We start from the raw sequence: 25,944 nt of genomic DNA on the forward strand, positions 1-25,944 counted from the left end.
AGTTTTGTAATTTTGTCCATTTAATTAAAAAAAATATGTTAATTAAAAAATAAAACACGTATAAAGTGGAAACCCCCTCTCTCTCTCTTCAGCTTCACTCATTCTCTATATCTCTCTCTCTGCCATTGTCCAGACCACCACCACCTCCTCCTCCTGCGAACCACCATCTACACCCTTTTCTCAATCATTTATAAAGTTGAAACCCTCTCTCTATATCTCTCTCTGCCATCTTCGGCGATCCACAACGACATCTCCAAAACCCAGCAAGCCCTCCGTCTCCCTGACCTCATCGGCGTCGGCAACCAGTGGTCCGGCGGCTCCTCTGCGCTGGTTCAAGTTGGCGACCTTTCCACTGTATGTCTCCTTCTGGGCTTGAAGAATTTGGAAATTAGGCTTATTGGTATACCACAGGTAATAACGTATAGGGTGTTAATGGGCCAAAACCGGTTTATGAATCGATGTGGTGGGTTTGGATCTGCGATGAATTGGAAAGGTTGAAGGTGGAGACAAAAACGACCAGGTTCGTTTTATGACTTTGATTTCATAGGTTGAATGTGGTTGCTCAATTTGGAGGTTAAATTATGAACATTCGGATGACAGTTTTCGTGTCGTGTTTGATAGATTAGTGGATTTTGTGTAATAAATTGTGACAATATTCTTATTTGTATGTGTTGCTGCAAATTTTGTGTAGTTAGAATCCTAGAAACAACTGTTAAATGTTAATATAGGTAGATTGTTGAACCATTAGATATTGTATGTTGATTGTTATCGTTTTTATACAGAAAGAAGATGGGGAAGCTTTTTAAGCATTTTATCATGTTTTGGAGGTTGCTGTATATGTTGATAATAAATGAATTTCTTTTTCGCAAGTTGGAGGTTGCTGTATGTGTCGATAATCATCTCTGTTCAGTGAAGTTCTTTGATAACAGATAGGTAGAGAGAGAGGAGAGAGGGAAAGAACAGAGATATAAATGAGTGTAGAGAGAGATTATAGGTTTTTATTTTTTATATTTTACACAAGAGTCCCTTATTATAATTTATTTACTCAATAGTCCTTGGGATATAAATTGACAAGAACACTCTCATGTGCCTTGCACATGACTATATTTAACTAAAAAATCTAACTGGGTTTGGCCTAAAGGACATAACGTGCAAGATTTTGAAACGTTAAGGACAAAACTCGTAAACTTTTACGCTAAAGAACAGCACCTGCAATTTGATGTAAACATAAAGGACAAAACTTGTAATTTACTCAAGAAAAAAACAAGTGACGAGTAAAATACACCAACCAACGTAGAAGGGCAGTTTTCGTAAATAAGCAGAAAAATAAAGGACTTGTAACGCAAGCTAAGAAAACTTGGGTAGGAAACAACAAGTTCCCGCTTTCCGTCAAAATCACACAAAACCCAACCCAAATAATATTTCAACGACGAACGGTTTCATCTCGCACAATTAATCACTTCCATATTTATTATTCGATTGAATCTCCATTAAACCCTAAATAATTCTTCGTTTCCTCTCCCCCATTTCCTTCAATGTTGCTGTAACCTAGATCCGTAAGTTACATTTACTCTCATTTCCTTATTATGTCTTACAATTTTTATTTAGATGAAGAATAGGATCGTCAATTGTATGGTTTTTCTTACGTTTTGGATGAATTTCACGTCAAAATTGTAGATTCTGGTGGTTATTGTGATTGTTTATGATGCTCGAGGGTTTTGGTTTTGTGCGAAACAAGTGTGAATGACGTGCGTATGCATTTGAGCCACTAATTTGTTGTGAAAGCAGTGAAATGTTGTTTGCTTGTGGTTTATGGATTTAATATGCAGGTTTTTGGATAAAAGTTGGAAGAATTTTGAAAATCTAAGTTGGCCCTAGCAGTTTTTAGTGTTTTACCATAATATTTTCATTTTGCTTTTCGTAATTTGATATGTTGGAGGAGGTCTTGAATAGATAGTGATGTATTAGATAGTGATGTTGGAGGCGCTTAAAACACGAGGGCTTTTTTAAGTGAGGCACATAGTATATAAATACAATTTTAAGGGTTTTAGACATGTTTTAGGGCTAGTTTAGGTTGAATCCATGTTTATTTAGGGCTGGTATAATTGTTTCAGACATGTTCAGACGAATTTTGGCAGGAAAAAATGTGCCTGGGATCCTGAAAGTGGGGCTTTTGAAGTGAAGCGTAAAGTAAAGGCTGCACTGGGGCTGAAAAGTGCGCCTAGGCGCGCGCCTGGGCGAGCCTTGACAACAGAGCTGTTTTAGTGTTGGACTTGACAACTTTAAATTGGAATATTTTTCAGATAACTTAGCCCTAGTTTTTTTAGTGTTTTACCATAGTTTATTGGGTTTCTTTCTTCTGTCTAGTTTAAAGTTTCATTTTTGTTTTCATGTTTTAGTATCTTTATATGCTCTCTATAATTTAGGTTTAAGTTGCCAATTTGCCATGAATGTGATGATCAATTTGGAGGTCATGATGGACAGTGATGTATCAGATTGCTCACTGTTTATGGTAAATGTTTTTTAAAGGGATGCTGATACAAAGATTAAGCTAATCTTTATGTTATAAATCATAAATGTTATGATTCGCGGTTAGTTTCAAGATCTATAATCTTGTTTTATCACACTGAATTCATGTTCATGAAGGGAAGAATACCTGAGGTATATGAGTAGTGGCACCAGAAGGGGTTTAACTAACCAGGCAATGTTTTGTTTGTCGGCACGTTACAATAGTAACTGTTATAGGTTTCATATTTTCTATCTTTAACACCTAATATCCGTATAATAATTTACTAGGTGTTTGGATGTGTATCTCCTCATCCCTGTAATTCTTAAAGTAATTAATGTGGTGGGATGCCAAGTGTGATGTTCTTGGCATTAACCTGGCTTAATTCACACAAATGTGATGTTATTCATTTTCTTTATGTTTTTTTTTCAACAGTTTTCATCAAGTGAGTTCACGACTGTCATAGCAGCAGCTGAGTGGTTATGCGTTAGTTTTTGAGGGTTTGGTTGCAAACTTTCTTAAATTATGGAGAAGGAAAACTCAACTGAGGAAGAACCAGTGGGTTTTCCGGCTCCTAAGAACGCGAAGGAGGTAGATCATAACATTAATGTTCCTACTAAGAACAGTGTATCAGACGATGAAATGGCGGGAACTGCCACGGATACCGGTGAAGAACGCGTAGAAAACGCACCTTATGTTCATGAAGATGATCCAGATATTAAGCCTGCAACAACAGCATTGATGGAGGATAGTTCAAATGATATGGAGATAAGAAGTCAGGACGATGATAAGTTAATAGATAACAATACACCGTCTTCTTCAGTTGGGCTTTTAAATTCTGAGAACTTAGCCGATACTCGTGCCGGTGAACCAGATATTCAAAAAGAAGACAGGGAGAAGGGTAATTCGGTAAACGATATTACACTCAGTTCTACCGCAACTAGCTCATTGCCTTCAACACCAGCAGCAAAACATTTGTTAGACGATGAACCTGACGAGGAAATAGTATCCTCTAGTAAGAGGCATTTGGTGGATGAAGAAATCGAGGATAGTTCAAACGATATGGAGATAAGAAGTCAGGACGATGATACGTTAATAGATGTCAGTCCACCATCTTCTTCAGTTGGGCTCTTAAGTTCTGAGAACTCGGTCAATACTAGTGTTGGCGAGCGAAATATTCAAAAAGAAGACGAGAAGGGTAATTCAGTAAATGATACTACACTCAGTTGTACTGCAGCTGATGTTGAGCTAAGATCTCGGGAAGAAGATAATTCTACTACTAGCAGTTCATCATCTTCTCCTTCCGAGAACTCAATCAATGCCATTGCTCATGAACCAGATATTCAAATGGAAAACCATGGAAAGGGCAATATTGTAAATGATACTATACCCGATTATAATGCTGAAGAGGGTGAAATATTAGATCATGGGGATACAAAAACTGACCCAACGAACAATACTTCTGGCAAAGCTGAAGTGGAAGCTAAAACTGCTGCTTTGCCTGGCAAACCTTCAGTTCTTACAAAATTCGTAAAACTATGTGCAGCCTCCAACATTTTCCGTCATCTTTCTAAAGGAACCGATGAACATAACGATTCTAACGAAAAAGATAACAAGAATAACGAATCAAGCAAAGGAGGCGGTCAAGAAGTGAGTCGTACAAGTCATACAACACCAGAGAAACCAAGATGGAGTCTCTCGAATCTAAGCTTAATTAGAATCTCAAATGACAAAAATCAGCGAAACAAATCTGATTCCAAAGATGAATATCTCGAGTCTCCCGATTTAATAGCAACTAAAGGAAGAATCCTATTATATACAAAGTTATGGTGCGAAAAGTGCAGAGAAGCAAGAAAAATTCTACGCAAGAGGAGGCTTAGATATTCCGAAATAAACATAGATATGTACCCAAGTAGAAAAGTGGAGCTAGAAGATTTAACCGGTTCATCAGATGTCCCGAAAGTGTTTTTTAATCAGGTTCTTATTGAGGGATTGAAGAAGTTAAAGCGTTTGGATGAGTCGGGTCAACTTGATAAGAAGATAGAGTATGTTACTAGTGAAGGGCCATCACCTAAAGCGCCTCTACCACCACTTTCGGGAGAAGATGATGCGTCTACTAGAGGTGGTGTAGATGAACTAGCAGTTATTGTTCGGAAGATGAAGCGATCGATTGTTGTTAGGGATCGGTTTTATAAGTTTCGCAGGGTAACGAATTGCTTTCTGGGTTCTGAAGCTGTAGATTTTTTATCAGAAGATCAGTTTTTGGAACGAGAAGGGGTACTCTACTTTTTCTCTTCTCAATTTGCATTGCCTGAAATATCTGTTATTACCGTGGGATTTATTCAACATATCTCTTCATTTACTTCCAATGATAACTGAAATTTATTTGTGCTGAAATACATTAACACGCTTGCTTTTTTCTGTGATTTTGTGCAAACTCACAATAGAAGGCATCTTCATGGATTAGCTACATACTTTTCATTTACAATAGTTGTACAAGATCATAGAAAAAACATGAGGTGTACATTAGTTTACATTGGTTGTACAAATTTGGCATGTAGGGCTGCAAATGAACTGACAGTTTGTGAACTGTTCGGGGGGAAGTTTGTTTGTTTGTTCGTTTAATAAATGAACGAACACGAACAAGAAATTTCGTTCGTTTAGTTAAATGGACGAACATGAACAAAGGTCGCGTTTGTTCGTTTATGTCCGTGAACGTTTGGTAACGTGTTCCTTAATGGTCATTTGAGTTCGATGGTTCATTAGGTTTTAACTTTTTATATTTTATATTTAAATACTTCAAAATTCACACTAATAAAATATTTAATAAATATTAGTGTATTGTTTTTTATTTGAATTTAATAAATATTAGGTTAGCATGCTATGGGTGGATGTGGATCTACATAATATTTGTGATGAAAGATACCAATTTTATCCAAAATTTAATACATGTTCTTGTTTGTTGTGTTTATGAACGTTCGTTTGTACTCATTTATGTTCATGAACATTCGTTTGCGTTCGTTATCCAAACTTAACGAACGCACATGAACATGTTCTTTCCTTAATGAACGGACACGAACAGAAAATCTCGTTCGGTAAGTGTGCATGAACAATTCGTGAACACGTGTTTTCCTTAACGAACGAACAGAAACAAACCCTTGTTCATGTTCGTTCGGTTTGTTTGCAGCCCTATTGGCATGAGTTTGTACAAGACCACAAAAAGCAACATTTTGGCTTTCAACACATTTCTAAATAAATAAAACATAATTTTTTTGCTTGTGCTCTAAATATTTCTTTGTTTTCGAATAGGCTATTGAATTTGCTCGCAAGCTTGCTAAGGAGCTTTTCTTCCGGCATGTTTTTGAGTGAGTACACTTTCCTTGAGTTGTTACCCATTACTATCTTTTTTACTTCTTGTTTCTCATTAGAAGCTAATATTTCCTTTACAACAACATTGTATGCATAAACCTAGGGAGAATACTTTCGAAGATGGAAATCACCTTTACCGATTTTTGGATCAAGATCCCGTAATAAGTCAATGTCAAAACATCCCAAGGGGTATCATCCAACGGAAGCGACAGCCGCTTGGAGAGCTTTCACATAGGCTGAGATTTTTGCTATATGCCATTCTTGATGCCTACACATCAGAAGATGGAAGGCACATTGCTTATAGAAGTATCCATGGGAGTGAAGAGTTTGCAAGGTTAGTTAGTGCTCTTAAGTTCTAAATAATGGTATCGAACTACGGGATTTGTTTGGAGTTGCTATAGTCAATTTTTGAGTGTTGGGGTAGAAGTGATTATGTTTTCTAGAGGTCAATCGGGTATCTTATCTAATGTGTCAAGTTATAAATTTAAAAAACCAGGAATTGGAACAAAATTTGGCCTAAGTGTTTATATTTAATGTATGCAACCCCTAAATAATGTTATTAAAACATAAGTATCCCAATAATCACATCCAACGGTTTGATCTGTGAATGGGCATTGAATAATAGCATCCATCCATTATAGGTACTTGAGGATTGCAGAAGAACTTCAAAGACTAGACCTAAATAAGACGTCCAAGGAAGAACGACTTGCCTTCTTTATTAATCTATACAATCTGATGACAATTCATGCAATACTTGTGTGGGGTCATCCAGAAGGAGCATTGGATAGACGGAAAATGCTTAGTGACTTCAAATATGTTATTGGTGGGTGTGCGTATTCGCTTTCAGATATTCAAAACGGCATTCTAAGAGCTAACCAGAGACCGCCGTATGCTCTCGTCAGGCCTTTTAGTATATCTGACAAGCGCTTTAAGGTGACACATTCAACTTGTGTTTAGAATTATTTTTCCATTAGTTGAATCATTATTTAAAATTATATTAATGTTTCAGGTGTCTCTTCCTTATCTTGAGCCTCTTATTCACTTCGCGTTGGTTTCTGGGAATCGATCTGCTCCTGCTCTTCGATGCTATTCTCCTAAAAACATTGACAGGGAGTTGATGGATGCTGCTCGTGATTTCTTGCAAAGTGGCGCGTTTGTACTTCATTTGGACTCCATGTCCGTTTCAGTTACTAAAATACTCAATTGGTAAGTTATGAAACAAGTGTTTTTGTTTTAGCTTACCTTTTTCTAATTAGCATAGTGTTTATCTAGTTACAAATATTAATCTTATGTACGTACGAAGGTTGATACATTGAGCTGTAACTTTTACTATTAATTATGTAGATGCATATGTGCACATACACTATATGTATAAATATATGCATATATGCACTTTTTATACTTTTTTTTTAAATCATGATAGATGGGATAATATTAAAGTAAGAGTAGGGAGAGATAAATAAACAGTTTTTTTTTTTTTTTTTGTCAATTCTTTTTAATTGAAGCTTATGCACATGTGCTTATGCGATTCTCATCATAATATTGTTCTTAAATCAACTCGCCCCTAAGTTTGTCATGTAGTGCCTAATTACAAGATACTAAACTAGGCATAGTTGTTAACAGCGAATGGCGACAAATAGCGACAAGGGACCTATATGCTATATAGCGAATAGCAACAAATAGCGACCGCTATTATATATAGCGATACACTAGGAAAAGAACTTTTGAAATTTTTATATGTGTATTATATCAAAATACCTTGGTATATATGCTATTTATAGCTATATCTAATTGCTATTTACATCAAAAAAAAAAAAAAAAAAAAAAAAAAAAACTAACTGTCGCTATTCACGCTATTGGTCGCTATGACCCAAATAGTGACACTTGGTCGCTTCACTACATAGCGCGCTATAGCGCTCGCTATAACCGCTACTACAATTGCATTATGTTCTTGCGGTTCTCAACATATTATTTAACAAATTAGCGTACATCATATGTTTTCTATCTCTGTTTTTCGCCTATGATAAAACCAACTTTTTCTTTGTAACTTGTCAGGTATAGTGTGGATTTCGGAAAGAATGAAGCGGAGATACTGAAACATGCAGCTATTTACCTGGAAGTTGAACAGACTCGTACTCTTATGGAATTGCTTGATAGTACTCCTCAATTAAAAGTCGTTTATCAGCCTTATGATTGGAGATTGAACAGCTGACAATCAGAAACGTAAGCAATACACAGGTTAAATCGATCCATCCTTTTTTACCAAAGAATATATATATACAAGTCAACCTCACGCAGAAGTTCTTATGAGCCCTCTTTTATTGCTTCTATACATTTTGATGAGCGGCTTGCGAAAGGTAGTTTTGTCATGAGGACTCTTTTGTAAACTCAAGTTTATATATATGTCGTCACCCCGTCGTGCAAGAGGGGGGTGGGGGTGTATGCTATTTTGGTAAAATTTAAAGGTTTAATTATATATCTGTTTAAATCAGTGCTGAGTTACTGAGATACCATGGCAAGTTGGTATCATTTTGTATTCTTGATTAATGTAGAGGTTCTCAAAAGCGAAGTATGAAGCAATGAAAGAAGAATTGCATCAATAAGTACAGATGGATATTTGTTCTTAACTTATCTCCTTCATTTAGAATTTAAAAAGAATTGGTTGTTTTCATGGTTGTTAGTTGTTAGTGTTATTACTAAACATTAGGGGTATTTATAAACCGTTAAAGCTGGCCCAACAACTCACAAATCGGCAGGTTTAGTCGGTTTGATATTCATATGGCTCGGTTCAGGGTTAATGGTTTCAAAAAACAGTTATACCGATTCGGTTCATGGTTTCAAACTTCACTTTTTTTATTTAAAATATTTCTATTTCTGAAATATGTTATATATGTATAATATAATATTCATGAATCATGTTAGAAAAGAAACCAATTGTTTTGATTTTTTTTATTTAATGGTTGAAACTAAACCGTTTTGGCTAGTCTGGCCAACCCAGCCAACTTGGGTGGTTTTGTTTTGTTGCTTTCTAAAAAACTTACTTATCAGTTGGTATAATTTTTTCTTAATCAAAATCAATATAATCAAAGCAACCAACCATGCACCTTCATTTTCCCATCAAGTACTTTGGCTAGCTCTTTGGATTAATATATGGTGGGGAGAATAAAGTGTACATATTTTAGTTTCTATTTAGTAGTTCTCTTTGATCCAGATTTTCAAAATTCAAAAATTTGCTAAGAATAAAATTATATATGCTAAAAGAAATTTACCATGTATGTTCAAAGGGAACCACCAAGCAAATTAAACAAGTATATTGAAAAAAGGAACCAAATTAGAATTAGAGTAACAGAAAGAAAACAGATAATTATAGTCTTCTTGGCTTTATTATTATATTAATAATAAACATGCCTGTTATAGTTATAAGAAATGGTGTTTCATACGTGGTTGCACAATGTAATTTGGTGTACAAGAGCCACTGTTGTGTACTTGTGTTGTTTCGTTGTTGGGTGCACGAGGCGGGAGAGATTAGTAACATGATAGGTGAAATCTCGCGTTAATTATGGGAAAAAGACCAACCCTTCTAACTATGTGACATGTTATGTGCTATATGAACAAACAATATAAGGTGGTGTTTAGATTGTATACAATTGTACAATATCATTTTGCAGCAAAAATCAAGTCTAGAGCATATAGAAAGCAACACCGCAGAGTCACAAACCATGATCACTTACTCCTCTACAAAAAACAACCACACATCAACCACCAAAGCGGCATAAAAACGCCTATCACACAAACAAAACAATGTCGTTGAAGACCACTGTCCACGTAACAACATGATACCCGTCGTTCTAATTAGACAAACAATTTTCTTGACAGTCAATACCAAGATCATAAGTAAAAACTTTTCAGATGAAAGACAATAGTAACGTTATTCACAAAATCTCTATGCGCTAGCTGCCCATATGGAAGCATTGAACTCGGGAAGTACAAATCTATTCCATCATAGGGATCGATCCACCAGCTTGCAAGATTTGTTGCTCCAACTGGATCATACAAAAGGGTAGAAATGTAAAAGCAAGTAAAAACGGTTTAGTGGTTTGACGGGGTAAATTGTTGACCCAAACAGGACCTATATTTATTCGTGTCAAAATCATCAACCAAAATCCAGATATGCTCAAAAATAAGTAAAATGGGTTGACAAGTTTAGGGCTGTCCTTTTTACCCGAAACCCGAAGCCCAACCCGAATTAGAGAATACCCGAAAAAAACCGAACACGAATAACCCGAAACCTGACTAACCCGAACCTTAAATAGGTCGGTTATTGGGTCACTTTTTCCCAACCAAAAAAAACTGATCATTTAATGTTTTTCTTTTTATAGATGCGTTTTGGTCTGAAGTCTTTGGTATTTGAAACATCAAGTTTTAGAACTTTTAAACATTATCATATCATATTGTCAAATAATGTTTGAATCTTGATAATAATTTTTAGTTGCATGGCAAATTTTGATGATATTTTGCGGAAAAAATAACATTTTTATATTATTTTAAATCCAAACCCGAAAAGCATACAACCCGACCCCAACTAACCCAAACCCGAATAACTCGAACTCGACCAACCCGAATAACTCGAACTCGACCAACCCGAACTTTAAATGGGTCAGTTATCAGGTCACTTTTTCCTAGCTAAAAACCCGAACTTGACCAGAAAAACCCCAAAAGCCAAACCCGAAGAACACCCCTAGACAAGTTGATGAGTTGTAATCAAATTGTAAAAACTGTTAAACAGGTTGTAACACATGGGTTAAATAGGTTGACGGGTCAGGTTTGTAAAAAGGTTATAAAGGTCAACCTGGTACGACCCGTTTAAAAAATGGGTCAAATGGGTTTAAACATGACAACTCGAGCAAGACCAGTTTAGCAAACGAGTTAGATATGACAGCCCAAAACCCTACTAATTTCGTGTCGTGTTTCTTATCGTGTCAGAATCACCACCCTATAAACGATTATGTATAAACGTACCCTAAACAAGGCTTCAAGCTTGTTCCTAACGAGAATGTATTCGTGTTTCACTTGCTGCAGACACCGCAAACACCTGCAGCCACCACATGCCATCAAAATCAGAATTCAGCTATTGATAGTATTAGTATTTGATCCTTTGACTTTTAATTCCAGGATTGATACCAACACATTTAACTTTGGAGAGAAGTTCAGTATTTGCGTATAAGAACTAATATCAGTAAGAAAAGAATCGGTGTTAAAAATTTAAAAAGAATACATAATAATTATGTATTTAACTATATAAGTTTGACCATCAAATGGTGACTGATTTCAGAAATTTGGCTTCTATAATCTAATAGTTACTCACCCGTCAAGGTTTTTCTCCTCACAGCAGTTTCTGAAGTGAACACACACGTTTGTGACTCGTTGCGCCCCTATGCTGTTATGACAAATTACCAAAAAAAAAATTAATAATAATAATAAATAAATAAATAAATCTTATTTGTTTAAAATGATAATGAAGAAACACAATTTTATGGGCATAATACCTGGAACTGCTACCCTTGAACTGATGAACATGAGAATCAACCTGCTTATAATCCACAATCTTCTGTTGACTTTTTTGGTCAAAAGAAAGATCATGATAGGAAACAGATCATGAGCATCTAGCATGCCTTGAGAAAAGATCTCTGATCGGTTATAAAAAAAACAAACTTACAGAGCAGTTGCCAAATTGTTAAGAAGCTTTTCGGAGTCTTCAAAGAAAAGGGACACCACTTCAACCACAAAGTCCGGGTTGCTCTCGTCTTGCAGTTTCTGAAGTTGCGTGAATTGATCGTCAAGATATCCCTAAAAAAGTTCAGAAGAATTTAAAATTCCCATTTTCCCATATGAAACTCAAAGAAATAAAATTATGATGACTTTCTCACACAATTATTTATTTTAAAAGACGTTAAAAAGTTACAAACCTCGTTATACAGAGAAGCTGTGTACTCGATAAACTGCCTTTGCAATTGAGAGACTGCGGCCATGGTTTCTTGCTTTTCTGAAGAACGTTTCACTTAGCGTTCTTGATATGACAACTTATCTGCAAAATTAGCAATATTGTTGGTCCAACTCATATATATGTGTGTGTGCGTACGCGCATGGACTTACATACATTTATATATGTGTACAAAAAGGGCAAGAAGGTGCAAACTTAATGGTTTAAAGAAACAGAAACTATTATTAACTTACCGAAATGAGAGAATAATATACTGATTCATTTATTGGTTTCTTTTAGTAGAATTTTTCCCGAATAAGACTTATTTCGTAGCCGAAAGTGACACAAGAACTTAGCTTTTCCACAAGATCAAATTTTTGCAATCCTTGTATCTTATTCCTACCATTGATTTTAAGGCGTTTATCATCTTGCATAATTCTATGATTCCAAACATTTAAATATTGTTATGACAGTGACAATCTTGATTAATTGATCAAATTTTAAGATCCAAAAGCCTGTGATTTTCGTTTGCGAAAAGAGAAATATCATAATGGTTGATACTATAAACAGCAAGAAACCAAACCCTACTTTCCACCTTCAAAAAACCGACGATAACATTATTGAAGATATGTTTAGATATTATTATTGTTTTGTAGTGGTGAGCATGGCTTAATTCAGTTATAACTAAACCTCTAACCGATGTTTTGGTCTGCGTCAATTCAAATCATTATACAAACTAGTGAATGTAAATAAAGACAACAAATTATATTAATGTTACTTTCCGCTGTGCGATTTTGTTAACAATCTGGTTAAATGTCTAGGGGTGTGACAGATTTCAGTTAATAAATTCAATCAATTGTGGGTCATATAGAAGAAACCAAAAAATGTCTATTAATTTATAAAGGAGCATTTTATGCAATTAATATTTTATTTATAGAAAAATTCTAACAAAACTTTCTTCATGTATAATATATTACTTACAAAACGAAAAAAATAAACGATGGTTTCTAAAAGCGGTTTTTGGTTCATTTATAGATATATAAGCATAACCGAACCATAAAATTCGGTTGTCAAAAAAAAAAAAAAAAAAAACATAACTGAACCATCAATCTTCCTCAAATGCTTAAGCGTTTCCGGCTTTGTTTATTCGGTTATGGTTTGGTTATTCATGATATCATATCATAGTTCATACCAAACATGAATTTCAAAAAGATTATAAAATCCACTAATGGATGGAGAGACAAAAAAATCTACAAGTAACATAAAATTATTCAACTTATAGTAAGTACCAAAAAATTATTCAACTTATAATATGTTGTCAAAAAATTAATATCATTTCACCAAAAAAATAATAATTTGCAATTTAGGAAAAGGGATCTGGATAAAGTTCTAAACTTGATCAAATTATCATAATCTTGAATCATTTCTCCATAACATACCCTAATCAATCCAAGATTTCAAAAAAAAAAAAAAAACAAAAACAACCTAATTTCACTATAAGTAGCTAAAGAACACCTCTAAAACATATAAATAATGGTCGAACAAACAGATTACAGAAATGCCCAGATGGAATAAAGAGTTACCGGAGGTGGTGATGGCTTATTCCGGCGGAGAGACGGTGGTCAACGTGGTGTAGTACCAACTAGGAACAGCACAACAAAGATGGGTAAAATGGGAACATAAAATAGGACAAAAGGGTGTGTGTATCTGTGATTTGATTTGATTTGATTTGGTTGCCTCAAAATATTCGATTATACTATTACTATCATCATGTCTTGTGAGACAAAAGGGATCTTCAACGGTGTAGATTCAATGAACTGTGAGAGTTTGGTGGCACCAATCATTCACATTCACATTCACAAAGAAATTGATTTGGTTTTGTTATATTTTATTTTTGAGTTGTTGTTTTCACTCCACTTTCTTAGGAAAGATTTATTTAATTTTACCATCACACTAGTGGTAGCTACGGGTATTTAAGTTTCACTTATAGTGGGTCCAGGTAAGTTTTTCCTTTCAGGTCTCAAGTTCGAGTTTGAATTATCGGAGTTTAAATTGGGAATCTATTATGCGAGGGGGTTCTCTAGCGTGAAGTCATTTAAGGGGCTGTTTGTTAACTTTTTAATGAGGCTCTTAATGGTTCAGACCTCTTACTGATTCAGCACTTAATGGTTCAGACTGTTTGTTTCACGAGCAGATGTTTGAATGGTTCAAACATTTGTCTCTGAATGGTTAAGATTTATACAGAGTCTGAATGGTTAATACCTCTAATCTGAATTGGTCAGACATTTGTCTCTGAACGGTTAGCATTATATAGGCTCTTAATGGTTCAGACCTCTTATCGGTTCAGCACTTAATGATTCAGACCTCTTACTGATTTAGCACTTAACCATTCGGATTTGCCAAACGGCCCCTAAGACAACGTATGTTAGACCTCCTGACATTCACGAATAATTCATACCTTTCAAAAAAAATTAATTTAATTTAATGCTCATTTTTTTTATTATCTTCATTGGCGACCTCAATTTAATAGCTCGAACGGTCGCACCATCACAATAGGATGGATCAAAAGTCGAAACCTATTTTTGCACGAGAACTCCGTACATGCAGTTTTTCCTGAACATCATGTCCTCTATTTTCCATATAATCCGTTATTTTCTAAAAAAACACTGCAAAAGCAATTTGAAGATTGAGGTTAGGATTATATTACTTGAGAAGCAGAACATTTTTTAACAAATTCGGGAACGAGGGATTAAGCTTGACTACAACTCGTTTTTTTTAAGAAACTCTTTGTTTCAAACTGTGTCTAAATCTAGAACTCAGGTCGTGAATAATTGTACGGACCCACCGATTGATTATTAAATCTTCCTCTATAAATATGTAATTATATATAGAGTCTTAATTTTTATAAATTAATATAATATATATTATTTAGTTAATTTGTCGTAACTTAACTGGCAAAGAAGATGAGGAAGATGATGGATCCATCGGAGTCGGGAGAGTTGGGGACAACAAATCAAGGGAGACTAGGGTTGGAAATTTATATTTTATTTGAGTTTCCAAGTATAAGGGTAAACTGATTTTTTACATAAACTTAAAATACATTTTTTGTTTGATTTCATATATACCATTACAAGTATTGAATATATTGAAATAATATCATATGTACCCAACCAAAACTAAATATATCATATATACTAAATTTTAATGAATTTTTACTTAATAACCATTCTACCTCTTTCTATTATAGGATATGTTTATCAGGGTAAAGATCAAATAGGAAGTTTATTTTGGCTAGGAAGTATAGGAAGTAATCTTAGCCGTTCATCATATTTTTTTAAATTTTTGTACGCGGTGGCATTTTCGTCTTTTTACATTATCATATCTTCGTTCTAATTCAATTACAGATTCTGTTACTTCTTTTCTTAGTTCATCACTCTCATAACATAATTGAAGGTTCTGTAACCCTAAATCACCGTCGATTGCAAATTCATCTCTTTTCAAACATTAATCTTGTATCGTTCGTCAATTCGATAACTTCAATGTCTTCTTCAAACTCTGCTGGTATGTTTAGCTTCAATTCGGAGTAAAATTTTGTTATTTTTTCTGAATTTCTTTGTTTTACGTTTTATAATTCGTGGTTCTGTAAGTAATATTTGATTTTTCATAAGTTTAATAGTTATTGTTGTATAATTAAACATAATTTGTTTGTTTTTTTTCTTCATCATTTATTGCGTTTTAGTGAAGAGTTGCGTTTTATGATATTAATTAAATTGTATGAATATAAAACTTTTATTTTTATGTTATATAAAGCTTTAACTGTCTATAACTGTTATTGTTGTACAATGTTTTGTTTATTCATCATTTTATGCGTTTTACTGAATGTATTGCGTTTTATGATTTTTTAGATAATAGTTCACATACAAACCTTAAAGGTTTGTATTTCATATATTATTTTTAACTTATTTTTATGATTTAATATTAAACACATTATTATATAGGATGTATTGCGTTTTATGATTATTTGTTAAGTGTTTCAGATCATATGATGCGTTTTACTGAAGCTGTTGCTTTTTATGCTTTTTATCCATATTAGTCTATATATAAACTTTAAATGTTTGAATTTTAAATTTTTATTAATATATTTTTTGGTTTATCAATAAAAACATTATTATGTAAGATGAATTGCGTTTTAAAGTTTTTTTTAATTGTTTCAGATAACATTTCCAAGTGGGAGGAACGTGTATGCATAAACAGTGGAAGAAAGTTTTTCAAACCTAAAGTCAGTGGATCCATTACACCTGCTGTTGGAATGTTTTTTAAGTCATTTGATGAGGCTTTTGCGTTTTATCAGAGATATGCACTTGCTGCAGGTTTTTCTGCAAGAAAAAATACCTCTTGGAAAAATGGTGATGGTTTAGTGAAAATAAGATATATTGTCTGTTCAAAAGAAGGATTTCATGTTAGCAAAGAAATAGATTCTGGTTCAGTTGAGAATAGTAAAAAGATTGTTAGACGTAATAGAGGTTCAAAAAGAGTTGGATGCAATGCTCATGTGAAATTAATATTAGAGAACAATAATATGTATAAAATCTACTACTTTGAAGAAGAACATAATCATATCTTTGTGGAAGATGAAGATATTCATTTCTTGCCGGCTGCACGAAGTATCGATTATGTGAAAGAAAGTTTTATATCTGGATTGTCAGCAATCAATATTGGACCTGTTAAAGCATTCAATATTATGAAAACAATGTATGGTGGTTTTGGTGAAGTTGGTGCTAGTAAAGTTGATTGTAAGAATTATAGAAGGGATTTGAATCTTTATATCGGAGAGTATGATGCAGAAATGGTAGTTAGGCGTCTTATTAGGAAGAAAGAATGCTGTCCGGGTTTCACATGTGATTATGTTATTGGTGAAGATAGAAGATTGAAAGGGCTTTTCTGGGCTGATGAGCAATCAAAAAAAAATTATACAGTTTTTGGTGACATATTTGGTTTTGATGCTACTTATAAATCAAACAAGTAAGTTTTTTTTCATTTATTGCGTTATATATTCTATTGCGTTATACATTCTGTTCTAATTTCTAATGCTTTTTTAATTTGTTTTTTATGCAGGTATGATTTGGTTTTTGTTCCATTTACTGGTATTGATAATCATTATAGGAATGTCACATTTGGTGGTGCATTACTTGGTTCGGAGACTGCAGATTCTTATAGATGGCTTTTAAGGTGTTTTGTTAATGCTTTTGGAAGTGAGCCTAAAGTTGTTGTTACTGATCAAGATGCTGCAATGAAGAGAGCTATTAAGGATGTACTTTCAAGAAGTAGGCATAGGTTATGTATGTGGCACATATGGGAGAAATTGAAGACAAAGGTATTAACTGCGTTTTATGATATAACAAACTGAAATTTTAATTGTTTTATTATTGCGTTTTATGTATTATACAATAAGATCACCAAATATTTTTATCAATAGAATTACAAAACAATTGCGTTTTACCATCAATTCATTATGTTTATCATTTTCAATATATTGTTTTTAAATTATTGCGTTTTATGTTTTATAATATTATTACTTTTTTATTCAGGTTGGTCCTGTTTTGTCTGCAAACACTGATTTTAATACAAGAATGACTCATGTTGTTTGGAATGATACTATTAGTCCAGAAGATTTTGAAACTGAGTGGCATTCAATAATGTCTACTTTTGGATTGGAAAATCATGAGTGGTTAAAAGATATGTACGATCTTCGATTTGACTGGATTCCTGCTTATTACCATGGAGAGGATTTGGCTGGTCTTATGCGTACTACTTCGAGATGTGAAAGCGAGAATTACTTCTTTGGTCAGATTTGCAATCCAAGATGTACACTTGTTGAATTTTTCACTCATTTTGAGACTGCAATGGATATTCAAAGGCATGAGCATAGGAGGAATAATCATGATACAAGGTATATTGAGTCTAAGCCCTGGAGTGACTTTGTATTGGAGAAACAAGCATCAGAAATATACACCAAAACAATTTTTAAGGATATTCAGATTGAAATTGATGCTGCCATTACAAAGTGTATGTCAAAGTCTCTTGATATTGTGGGTGATGTTCAATATTTTGAAATAAAGGATTTCAGACAGCCATGCACATCTTTTTTGAAGGTATTTTTTAAATTTATATATTTTTAAATATCTATTGCGTTTTATTATTCCATCATTCATTGCGTTTTATCATTATATGAAAATATAGTTTTATCTGTATTATAATTAAGATTCATTGCGTTTTATATTTAATTTCACTAATTTTATATAGCTTTTTAATCTTATTTACAGGTGCAATACAGCAAACAAGAAGATGGATTAACAATAAGTTGTTCTTGCAAACGGTTTGAACAATTTGGTATATTATGCCGGCATATATTTTACGTTTTACGGTATGATGATATAAATGAGTTTCCTAGAAGATATGTTCATAGAAGATGGATGAGAGATGTTGTTTCTGTTGGATCAAATCATTCAAATATTCGGTTTGATGAAATTGGTAGGAATAGTGAAATTGATAAAGTTTATAGAGAAATCGTTGTTGCAAATGAGTATGTGGTTAATAGGCTGGTTGGCGATATAGATGAGTTGTGTCGTTACAGGGATCATATTAAAAGTTATATTGATAAAGCGGATGAGGTTATGGTTGCTGCGCCGCCTCCTAGTCGCAAAGAAAGATTTGCTGAAATTGGAGGGAACATAGAAAAATCAGATTCTATTATTCGTGTGCCGATCAAAACAAGGACCAAAGGATGCGGTGTACAAAAAAGGATCAAGTCAAATCGTGAGATTGCAATTCAGAAATCATCAAAGATCCAGAAATCGTGCCGTGTATGTGGTGAAAAAGGACATAACAGTCGCACATGTAAAGATAAGGTTTCTTCTAATGCTATAGGTTCTAGCAATGCAATGTAATTATGTATAGAAATTCTGACAAAATCAGATATCAATAAGTAAAAAAAAATTTGTCATTGCGTTTTATGATGTATATGTTTCATCTCATTTTATTACTGAGTTTTATAATATCCATCATATTTATCAGTATGTTTTGGTTAATTGCGTTTTATCATACCAACAATATATTGTAATTGCGTTTTATACATGAACAATATAATTTAAATTGTATTTTTTGATTAATGCGTTTTATTGTAACATAGATCATAGAACAAATTAAACACGAAATGATGACAACACTAAGATTCCAAAAGGGATTTCAAAATCACATGACAGCTTTTTTTGGAAAGTTGCGTTTTATGATAACAGTATATTGTTATTCCGTTTTATAGATAGAACAATATACTTTAATATGTTTTTTTTTATTATTGCGTTTTATTGTAACACATATTAAACATAAAATTAAACAAGAAATTCAAGTAGATATAATAAACATTGCGTTATATAGATAATGATAGTTCTAAACAAAGATGATTTTTTCAAGCAACAAAAATAACAAAAATAACTAGCATGATCAGCTTCATGGATCAAAGTTTGTTTCTTCATCGGATGAAAACCCTAAGCTTCCATCAGGGATTTCTTCATCACTTTCAGATTCAACCCAAAGTTCAACCTGTGAGAGTACTGCGTTTTGAAGCTTCTCTGCAAATTTGCTAGCAGAGTTGTTGATGATTGGTATTTCGGATAACTGCTTCAAAAAACTTATATCCTCACTGGTAGATATGTCCTTTGGGTCATACATCTCCACCTCACCATCGTCACAAGTCACTGAAACTTTGAAAGTTTCTTCAATGAACTCCCAAGATGTAACCTGGGCATCTTCAGTTTCTGTTTGATTCGGATTACCATATCTTTTGTGTAGAATTCTGAACAGTGCGGCTGTTTGATCTGTGTAACAAGAAGGTGGTATACCTATTTCGTTCATCCTTTTCAAAACATTTTCATTGCAGTTTTGAAGGACAGAAGCAACGGAATGGTATTTTATTTTTTTTCCATCAAGGAATTGAAGAAAGAAATTGCCTCTTTTAACCCACCAAACTGATAGTTGTTGATTATCCATTTTAGGGTTTGTGTGTGTTGGGTATTTTGGTGTTTTTTGGTGTATGATGAGAGAAATGTGAAAATAGTTTAGGGTTTCTGTTCTTATATAATCTACTGGTAGAGGAATTTGAATCAATTTGTCTTAATAATAATAATGATTATTTTTTATTTTTTTCTTTTAATTGATATTTCCATCATATATACAGTATTTATATCAGGAATCTAAAAGGCTTTTTAAGGCTTTTGGTCTAATCATTTCTTGTCATTAAGATATCAGTTTATTTTATTTGTTTTTTGTATTTTATAAATTTAAAAAAAAAATCAATGCGTTATAAATATATTGCGTTATATGTTTGGAAAAGAATAATTAGAAAAAATATTGCGTTTTATAGTTTTTAGCATTTTAATACATTGTAATAATTTAAAAAGACAATAGCATATATTAAAATGTTGCGTTTTATAAATTTTATATAATTGTATAAATTGTTTACAAAATAATGATTTAATATTTTTAAATGATACATATTGCGTTTTAAGATAACAAAAAAATAACTGATATTTTAAAATAAAAAACATTGCGTTTTATAGTAAGTAGCATTTTTAACTCAAAGTAACTAGCATGATCAAGAAAATAATGATTTATATAAAAACCAAGATAAATGAAAAAACATTGCGTTTTATAATAAGTATCATTTCAAAATCAAAGTAAACCAGCAAGAGCAAGCCTGTCTTTAATCCTATCTAAACTAGTTTCATAAGATTGTTTTTTAAGTTTCGCACTGAGGTCTCGAAACGTCTTTGAGTCTTCAATAACATAATCTCTTTGTTCGTTGATTTCGTGCAATAATATCTTTGCGATGAACTTTCTTCTTAAATCTTCAAGTTGTGCGGTCTGCTTGTTGACTGGTTTTTTGTTTTTAACCTTCTTGATATTTGCAGGTACTTCATATTCCACGTTAAACCCACAATCCCATTTTTCGACCGGTTCTCCTTTATAACATTCCATATGACGCATTGTGAATATACCACAATCAATGCCATTATGTTGTGTCCTCCATTTCATCTGCATTCTAACAGGGATTATTCCCTTTATATCATCTGCTTTTTCATGTCCAACAGATTTAAGGTAAGCTGCCAAAGCATCCCTCTATAGAAAAAAAAAACAAAAAACAAAACAAAAAGATTAGGTGGTTTATATTTGTGTTTTAAAAGGATAATTAAGAATACTTACTGTATTTTCAGGGACATTTCCATATTTAGATTCATTTGTTTCTTCTTTCGCACTGTTGTCAATGATGAATATTTGTTTCTCTTCAAGATTGAAAGATATAACAAAGAAATGCTGTATATGGAGAATCGGGACAAGGATAATTTTAAAATCCTTTATGCTTTTTAGCTTTGCACCTTTAAGAATTTTTTCTATGTTCATTGTGAATGCTTTTATCATCTTTCCTTTATTTTCAGATTCTTCCTTGTCACAATTTGGTAAAGCCTGTATAAAATAGAACAAATTAACATATTATTGCGTTTTATGAAGGTAAATAAACATAGAGCTGCGTTTTATGAAGTTAATAAAACATACAGCTGCGTTTTATAAAACATCATTCAAACAAAGAAATCATTGCGTTTTATTAAAGAAATAAAAATTCTATTGCGTTTTATAAAACATAATTCAATCAAACTTCAAAATTCTTCATTATACGAATAAGAAAAATTGCGTTTTAAATATCATACCAGCATTCGAATAGTACAGAAAAATCGTGGAGATTTGTTGTCTTTTGATCTTCTTTTTTCTTCTTCATTCAAAATATAAGACCAACAATTGATTACTTCTCCGGTGATTTCCAATCCTGGCCTCATTGTTTCAGCAGCATATCTATATAGAAATGCATGTTCTTTAATTTCAAAGAGAATATCCCTGCAAAAAAAATATAATAATAATAATTAAATTATAATATTTTGATTTTTGTTTTTTTGTTTTAGTGTATATAAATGAATTTTTACATCATTTCTCCTTTTGCATGGAACGCATATCCCGATATGTTGTTTTCGTGTGCTGTTCTTGATTCCTTCATTGCTACTTGTCTTAGATAATATGGTGAACAAAATACTTCAGGAACATTTTTCTCTCGATCTGGTCGTACCATCTTTGTGATTATTTCTTCTGTTTTGCTTATATCAGTTGTTGGTTGTTCTTGATGAACTGATTTTGCAGGTGTTTTATACTGATCTTCTTGTGGGTGTAGGAATGATGTGTTTTGAAGTAGATCACTGATTTCCTTTTCAGTATCCTGTTCTTCAATTCTATCAAACATTGTTTGTATTCCAGTAATTTGAACATCTTGTTCGATTGTTTTTTTTTCAGATTCCGCTTGAATTTCGGTTTGTTCACCGTGTCCAGTAGCATCAACTTCAACTTCATTTTCATCAACATTTGAAGACAACTGAGAAATTTTCAAATCAAAGGATGGTACCTCATCATCATTAAATTTCTTTAGATTTGATTTTTTTTCTTCTTCATCTGTCTTTTTGATAATCTCCAACATTAATGATGGAGTTTCTTCGCTAAATGATGATTGTACCATTGAAGGTTTTTCAATGTGTGTTTGCAGAACAGATGCAGGTTCATTCTCACTGATTGTTTCTGGATTGGATGATTGAACTAGAGGTGAGCTATCCTCATTGTGTTTTGTATCATCATCATTGCGTTTTACAATCAATGGTGTTGAAATGATTTGATTTTCAGTGTCTTCATTTTGGCTCAAATTTAGAAATCTTGATGGTGTTTCAATCATAGTTGAATCAATATTAACTTTCTGGTGCTTTTTTGCTTGATGGTGGAATTTTTCAATCAATGACACCCATTCGTTAACTTTGTTATGAAGAGCTTCACTCGTTGGATTTTCCTCCACAATCTCATCTATGCGTGATTGAATGCTTTCGAAAACTTCTTCAATTCCTTTAAAATGTTGATCCAAAGCAGTCACAAGATATTCTTCATGTGATTTTTTATCTTTAATGTTCTTCATATTTTCATCGCCACTTTTTGTTGAATGAATGTCAGAAAGACCTTCACTTTGATTTTGTGATGGTATGAAATTACGCAGTCGGCTTTGACTGTCTACCCACATTTTATCTTTATTTCCTACTGATGGTTTAATGAAGAATTGCCCCCATGATCCTCCACTTTCTGTATTTGTTTTCTCAGTTTCATTTGTTATAATTTGGCTGTTTTGAACATTCTCTTGATTCTCTTGATCAATCCAGTCTGTTGCAGCTTTAAGTAAGGAGATTGGTTGTTCTTCAGCATCGTCTTCATGTTTTTCTTCAGATTCATCTTCAAAAATTTCTTCGTTTTCATTCTCGGATTCACTTGGATAAACATAAAATTCATTCTTTTCATCTTTCTTTTTTTGTTTAGTCTTTCTGACTTTTTTAACTTTATCATTTACAAGACATCTGCCGTCATTTTGTGCAGCAATTTCCAATTCATCTTCAAATTCTTGTAATGTTGTAGAATCAATTTTATCAAGTGAGAACTCTTCAGTGTTTTCAGTATCATCAAATCCTTGTTTTTTGTATGCATATAGTATCTGTATGATTCATTGCGTTTTAGATAAATAATAAATTCATAATTTGTTGCGTTTTAAAATATAAATCATTGTAAACAAATTAAAAAACTATTGTTTTGTAACTTTAAATATATTGCGTTTTACAAAAACATTGCGTTTTACTCAAGCAAAGAAGAGTTTTAAAGAAACAAATAACTTAAATAAACAAAAATGAAAGATAATTGCGTTTTAAAATATACATTGCGTTTTATAAAGTCTAGTTTTAAACAAACAAATAATATAAACAAGCAGCCTAAACAAGCATTCAGCAAATATGTAGCAATAATGAAAGATCAGATTTCATACCGCTAACAATGCAATAGGTCCATTGAAGAGCTTCTCATTTCCAGGCCATTGTCTTCTTGTACGCTTTAAAACGGTCAGCATATATTCACACCAATTAAAATTCTGGGTTTTTTTGTCACTTTTCATTGATGGCAGGAATCTTTGATTAACATTACTACTCTGCATTGCCTCCGCCATGATCGTAAAAAAAATAACCAAGAAATTCAGTTTGAACAATCTTCCAAGCTCATTTCTTGATTTTAAATAAGTAATCAAGTTGTGCGCATACATTCTTTGCAAAATATCTTTGGGGAATTGACCGCGCCAGAATTTAATTATAAGATCAGTGTCTTTTGGTCTCAGTTTTTCCACAATCTCTGTTTTTCCATTTGGTATTTGAAATACCTTTTGGATGAATTCAGCTGTGATCTTAATCTTTTCATCTCCAATATTTATCTCATCATTTTCAGCATCAAAGTTTTTTACCAGCCAATAACCGAATTTCCGTGGAACTGAATGCAGCTTGAATTTTAGTATGCTCTCAAACCCTATTTCTCTAACAACATTCCTTTGCTCTTTTGACAAACCTTCAATATAATCTTTTAGATTATTGACTGCACATCTAATGTTAATTTTTTTTCCGTCGTAATCATAATATGGTTGTTGTTCTGGTTGTTCTTTTGTTTTATCTTTCCTCTGTGATCTCTTTGGTTTTGATTCTGCCTTTTCCTTCTTTTGATTTTTTGTCAGGTTAACTCTTGGTTGTGGATCAACAAAATCATCATCTGATACAATGAATTGTGTTAAAAACATATATTTTTTTCATGAAATATGTTAAATGCGTTTTATGTTACCTGAATTTACTTGTTGTTGATTGGAAGTATGTAGAACAATTGCTCGACTAGATTTTTCATCCATTGAATCAGAAACTGTTTCTTCTGATGATTCTATCACCACTTTCTTTCTTCGCCTTTTTTGTTTTTCCTGTTGTTGTTTTTCCTCTTGTTTTTTAACTTTAAATAGAATAATGAAACAATGTCAATTAACAAATTTATGATAAAACGCATTAGCTAACACCATAAAGTTAAAAGCAGTGATTCACAGGTTTAAGATAAAACGCAATACTTTACATCATATTATTTAACAAACCAAATTAACATTACATAATCTCATTTGTTTTTTATGATTTATTAATGTAAAACGCATTAGTCAACAATGTCAATTAACAAATTTATGATAAAACTCTCTAGCTAACACCATAAAGATAAAAAGCAGTGATTCACACAGGTTTAAGATAAAACGCAATACTTTACATCATATTATTTAACACACCAAATTAACATTAAATAATCTCATTTTGTTTTTTATGATTTATTAATGTAAAACGCATTAGTCAACAATGTCAATTAAGAAATTAATGATAAAACGCATTAGCTAACACTATAAAGATAAAAAGCAGTAATTCACAGGTTTAAGATAAAACGCAATACTTTACATCATATTATTTAACACACCAAATTAACATTACATAATCTCATTTTGTTTTTTTATTTATATTAATATAAAACGCAATAGTTAACAACACATGTATCTCAGCAAATTCAAAGATAAAACGCAATGTAGTAAAATTCGATTACAATTATCATAATAATAATCTCATTGTTTCTGCAAATTTATTTAGGTAAAACGCATTAATTCACAATATATAAATCCCGTAAGAAGCATTAGTATCTTAGATCATAGTTTTAACATAAAACGCAATATAGTCTGTGGTAACAAAAATGTAAAGATAGGGGATAATATTACTCATTAACTATTTTTCGGAACGGATATGATATATTAGGTCTATTGTACTTCATAAAACGTAACATGAATTCAGTTAAAGAGCAAAAAATAGATAAATATACCATTGTCTGAAATATCTTTGCGTTTTCTAGTTCTTTGTTGTTTGATTGTTGATTTTCGGCTAATATTTTCTTGTTCATCAATGTTCTCTTCAGCTGTTGATGTTTTTCGCTTCTTTGATGATTTAGGGTTTTCAGAGACTGATTTGTTTTGAGTAACTCGAATGTAAACCTTCAAATTATCTCTCGACGACGCCATGAACTTCAATGGAGTATGATTTTCTCAAATTTCTGTATGTGTTTGATCGTTCAATGGAAGTGT

The 25,944-nt window shown here is 32.6% G+C and overlaps 3 protein-coding genes across 3 annotated transcripts; 2 read left to right on the forward strand and 1 right to left on the reverse strand.

Annotated features, from left to right (window-relative positions):
• The first annotated feature begins 1,378 nt into the window (after window positions 1-1,378).
• LOC110936917 lies at window positions 1,379-8,366 on the forward strand. Its single transcript, XM_022179323.2, has 7 exons — window positions 1,379-1,556; window positions 2,942-4,783; window positions 5,816-5,871; window positions 5,979-6,209; window positions 6,517-6,808; window positions 6,885-7,081; window positions 7,931-8,366. Exons 2-7 carry the CDS (start codon window positions 3,032-3,034, stop codon window positions 8,085-8,087), a joined length of 2,685 nt encoding a protein of 894 aa, XP_022035015.1. The 5' UTR covers window positions 1,379-1,556; window positions 2,942-3,031; the 3' UTR covers window positions 8,088-8,366.
• Window positions 8,367-9,565: 1,199 nt separating this feature from the next.
• On the reverse strand, window positions 9,566-13,713 carry LOC110936918 (histidine-containing phosphotransfer protein 1). Its single transcript, XM_022179324.2, has 7 exons — window positions 13,439-13,713; window positions 11,842-11,960; window positions 11,592-11,722; window positions 11,422-11,490; window positions 11,241-11,312; window positions 10,895-10,967; window positions 9,566-9,918 (listed from the first exon to the last, which is right to left on the reverse strand). Exons 2-7 carry the CDS (start codon window positions 11,902-11,904, stop codon window positions 9,868-9,870), a joined length of 459 nt encoding a protein of 152 aa, XP_022035016.1. The 5' UTR covers window positions 11,905-11,960; window positions 13,439-13,713; the 3' UTR covers window positions 9,566-9,867.
• Window positions 13,714-15,394: 1,681 nt separating this feature from the next.
• LOC110933728 (protein FAR1-RELATED SEQUENCE 5) lies at window positions 15,395-18,868 on the forward strand. The gene is made up of 5 exons (XM_022176934.2): window positions 15,395-15,416; window positions 16,070-16,877; window positions 16,971-17,229; window positions 17,444-18,007; window positions 18,179-18,868. The coding sequence occupies exons 1-5, from the start codon at window positions 15,395-15,397 to the stop codon at window positions 18,800-18,802; spliced, it is 2,277 nt and encodes a 758-aa protein (XP_022032626.2). The 3' UTR covers window positions 18,803-18,868.
• The last annotated feature ends 7,076 nt before the right edge of the window (window positions 18,869-25,944 follow it).

This window comes from Helianthus annuus, chromosome 4 (genome assembly GCF_002127325.2).
Source record: "Helianthus annuus cultivar XRQ/B chromosome 4, HanXRQr2.0-SUNRISE, whole genome shotgun sequence".
NCBI classification, from domain to species: domain Eukaryota; kingdom Viridiplantae; phylum Streptophyta; class Magnoliopsida; order Asterales; family Asteraceae; genus Helianthus; species Helianthus annuus.